Below are 4,059 nucleotides of genomic sequence, written 5' to 3'. Positions count from 1 at the left end.
GGTGCTTTTGCTTTGCCTGTGAGTGTAACAATGCTCTGATTGTTTTCTAAGATATTTAGAAAATGTGGCTTTCAGAAATGACAGCTTCTGATGTATAGTGTTTGTGAAAGCTGTGACATGCTCAGATAATCATTGGTTTTAATCAGGAAGTAACAGAGTTTGAGGAAATCCTGATAAAGACTTAGGCGCTGGTTCACTGCTAATTTTTGCTGTCAGCTTTGGCAATAAATTAGTTTGATGGTTAGTTTGAAAGCTGGCAATTATTCTTGGATGATTATGCTTTCAGAGACCAAAATTGTTACTAAAATACTTGACATCATTGTAAAGAACACCATCTTATTAGAAGACTTGTATATTTCACATTTCTGCAGCTTTAATTTATAAAAGTGCTAAGGGTACTAACCAACTTCAAGTGCAGTCCAGTGGCACAAAGTTTTTTCAGTGTCAGTTCAGCTTTTTTGCTAAAGAAAAAGTGATGCGACATGTTCATGAGCATGTTTTTTAGAAACATAACAATGCGAGTGTGAATGAGAGGGGAAGGTTGCAAGAGTGAAGATACAAAGAGTGGTGGTAGTAAAGGTGGACAAGTTTACATCCACGTTTTTTCCTTACACATGTAACACAACATGAATCCTGAAGATGTTAAATTTGACAGCAAATTTTGATTTAGTTTTAGTCTTGACTAAAACATTTTTTTTTTTTTTTTTTTACTATTTAGGCATCTAAATAATTTTAGTTTTGGTCAACTACATATCACATGAATATAGTAGACTAAATCTGAAGCTGATTCAGTGACTAAAACATAAAGCGTAAAAGTTTGTTTGTATTACCGATGCGAGTGGCTCCACACGGTTTACAAACCACTTAATAATTAATAAACCACTTTAATAATTTAACTATGGACAGATATCAAACATAATAAGATTTTCCTGATAATGCATTATCAGGGATCGTAACCTCTAGTCCCTCATATGCATTTCACTTATGTTCTTCTTGTCTGCCATGTCACAGGCTGTGAATTGTGAGAATCTGCAAAACGGTGAACTAGAGTTAGCTGTAAAAAACTAGAACCCACCGTTTGATGGAAGTTTTAGAAGTGGAGCAAGTGGTGCCAGGGGGTCAAGAGATGCAGGACCTGGTTCTAGAGTAAAAATTAAAATCTATCCCATCAAAATCAGTGTAAAGAATCAGCTTGAGGGGCCACGTTTTGATCCCAAGGTCAAAGCTATTCCCATCTCAGAGGGAGGAACCTTCTACAACAATGCCGAGGTTATTAGTAGCTATCCTGCAATAGATGAAGACACTGGAAAAGTAGCTGAGAATGTCAGGTCAGTGCTTAGATAAGAAACATGAACTATATTGTCATCTTCTCTTCCTATGTAAAATGATAACTGGCTTGTGGGCTCTTTCTGATGTAGGTATGCCAAAGTCTCAGACCCTGAAAACTGGCTGACTATTGACTCAAAGACAGCTGAGATCAAACTCAACAAGAGACCTGATAGGGAGTCTCCATACCTGATCAATGGGACATATTTTGCCAAAGTACTCTGCATTACAGAAGGTACAGAATGAAAGTGTCGTGGTCCTGAGTCTGGTGACTCAGTGTTTTGTGTTTCTTTATTATGATCTTGTTTATTCTAATTGTGTTTTCCATTAAGATTTGCCATCTGCTAGGTTTCTGTTCTGTCTGCCCTGGTCCCACTTTTCTGTGTTCCCTCTGTCTGTCCATTATGTTATTATGTCTGCTCATGAGTCTGCGTCTGTTAAGTTCTGTGTCTCGTCTGGATCTCTGTGTCTGTCATGTACTTCCTGTTTTACTTTGTAGGTCTGTACCTTATGTCAGTGCGTTCAGCTTTGTCCTCTCCCTGTCACGTCAGTGTAATCTGCGTCAGCTGTGTCGCCCAGCTGTTTCCTCTTAGCTCTGTTCATCTCTGGTATTTAGTGTCTGCGTCTTCCCCTGCTCGTTATTGCGTCGTACCCTCACTTTCACTGTGTGTTCTGCTTGCCAGCCTGCCTGCCTGTTAAGTTTGTTCCGTATTCCCAGTTTAGTTAGTTTTTTGTTCCGTATCTTTCCAGCAATAAAGCTGAGTATTTTGAGTTAAGTTTGCCTCCGTGAGTTCTGCATTTTGGGTCCCTTCTTCTTGCCTGCCTGCACATAGTCATGATAGAAAGTCCTGGAACTTGTCTCTGAAGAAAGGAAAGATCAGTGGAAATGAAGTTAAACTGGTGACTAATATATTAACATCTCTGTTTTCACATCACAGACATGCCTAGTAAAACAGCACTGGTACCATAGCCATCCAGGTTGAAGATTTGAATGACCACTGCCCCATCCTGACCAGTAATACCTATATTATATGCACCAGAGAGAATACTGTTATTCTGAATGCCAATGATGAGGATGCATATCCTAATGGACCTCCTTTTAAATTTGAGATCATCCCAGAAGGCACCAAAGGACAATGGAAAGTGGAGCATCTCAATGGTGAGGAGATGACTTCCAATCATTTAAAATATATCTAGTTAAAAAATACAATTTAATAAATAAATACGAAAAAAAAAGCATAGAAAATGAACCTTGAGCTAGTTGTGTCAACTTTGTTTTCATCTTTCAGAATTCATTTTATTACCGAGTAATAGGTCATGTTTTTAAACTAGCAGCAAGCTAGTCAAACTTGAGAAAGTTCAGAATCTGTCATAAATCAGAGAAATTTCAAATTTGCACTCAGTTGCAGACACATGAAAATAGGCAAAGTAAACTGAAAACAGATCTTCATTCTGGCTGATGAAAAGTCCAAAGTCACTTGAGTAATTAAACAAAATCACAAACTTGCTAGAAACATGCAGGAAAGGTTAACAGGTACTGGGACAAACACTGAGGGGGAGAACTTGTATTGTGCACTATACATACACGAGGATAAAATCCATTTGCATTTTTGTTTTTTGTTTTTTATCAGCATTTTACTTGTATGTTTTGAGCTGTACTTTAAGAGTGGTGCACATTAATAATTCTGTACATGTTCCACATTTCTGTTTGATTTCTGACAGACACTGCAGCTATTTTGCGGGCTCAGGAGTCCGTGGGGCCTGGTATCTACATGGTGGAATTAGTGGTAAAAGATCAGCAGGGACATTTCTGTCCAGAACCACAAAAAATGACAGTTCAAATTTGCAGCTGTGAGGATGGAGTCATATGTGGAAACAATCAGCCAATCAAAGGAGCACGATTAGGATCTGGAGGGATTGGGACACTAGTACAGGGCCCATTGCTGGTGCTGCTATGTAAGTAAGATAACTTTAGTGGATAATTTTGATGAAGCAAAAATTTTAAGTGAGTTTTTGAAATTTCAGATCCACTGATTGGATTATACATTTAAATGTAAACGTGAGAGTCCATGCTTGCTTTTAAGTAATTAAAAGCAATCCTGGCATTCCTTTCAAATTTATAAAGAACCATTCTGAGACCAGAATATAAAAAATAATAATAAAATAATTATTTTTCAGTAATAGCTAAAATATAAACACTGGTGTCATTTCACTCTAACTCTAAAAATCTTAATGGAGTCAGTGTTAATCAAAGTCTTGTTTGAAGCATCACTGCAGTCGTCTCCAAATTTTTGAAGGCTTAAGTTTGACTAAAACCTTTTTCTTTGCAGTTGGTCCTCTGCTGCTGATATCCTGTCACTGTAGACGTGCTGCAAGAGATTTGCCCACAACGAATACTGTCAAGGTTAAAAATCGAGCTGAGGCTCAACAAGAGGAATTGACGCTGGAATAAGTCTGCCTGACAATTTTCTTATACACTGTTAAACTCAGGTCAGTAATCTGAAGCTAACCTTGTGATGCTGAATTTTTTACAGTTTAATATAAAATTGAAATCCAGTTTGAGTTTTTCAGTTTTTAAAGGTATCTTTAAAAACATGACTCTGTTTGTGATTTTTTTAGAAGACTTTAGAAGACTTGTTTCGATATGACTATGAGTCTGGGGATTTTCTGCTGACGATGTTAGTGGAGGCAAGAAAATCCTTTAGAACAACAATGAGCTGACTCCTCTTTTTC

General features: G+C 37.5%; 1 protein-coding gene across 1 annotated transcript; it reads left to right on the top strand.

Moving 5' to 3' along the window:
* The first annotated feature begins 935 nt into the window (after positions 1 to 935).
* Positions 936 to 3,840, top strand: LOC147301753 (desmoglein-2.1-like). The gene is made up of 6 exons (XM_086283560.1): positions 936 to 952; positions 1,095 to 1,328; positions 1,419 to 1,561; positions 2,265 to 2,485; positions 3,049 to 3,282; positions 3,657 to 3,840. Exons 1-4 carry the CDS (start codon positions 936 to 938, stop codon positions 2,294 to 2,296), a joined length of 426 nt encoding a protein of 141 aa, XP_086139686.1. The 3' UTR covers positions 2,297 to 2,485; positions 3,049 to 3,282; positions 3,657 to 3,840.
* Positions 3,841 to 4,059: the final 219 nt, after the last annotated feature.

The sequence above is a fragment of the Aulonocara sp. 'chitande type north' Nkhata Bay genome, linkage group LG23 (assembly GCF_057382095.1).
Source record: "Aulonocara sp. 'chitande type north' Nkhata Bay isolate Kocher_YH1m ecotype deep benthic linkage group LG23, A_spYH_male_GT1.1, whole genome shotgun sequence".
NCBI lineage: Eukaryota > Metazoa > Chordata > Actinopteri > Cichliformes > Cichlidae > Aulonocara > Aulonocara sp. 'chitande type north' Nkhata Bay.
Note: the sequence above shows the minus strand (reverse complement) of the source record. Positions and strands in the feature narration are given on the sequence as shown.

Bases quoted from the DNA above. Each gene is read 5' to 3' on its own strand.
- LOC147301753 (XM_086283560.1), top strand. The intron at 1,329-1,418 runs GTCAGTGCTTAG...TTTCTGATGTAG, and splicing joins AAAGTAGCTGAGAATGTCAG to GTATGCCAAAGTCTCAGACC. The intron at 1,562-2,264 runs GTACAGAATGAA...TTCACATCACAG, and splicing joins AGTACTCTGCATTACAGAAG to ACATGCCTAGTAAAACAGCA.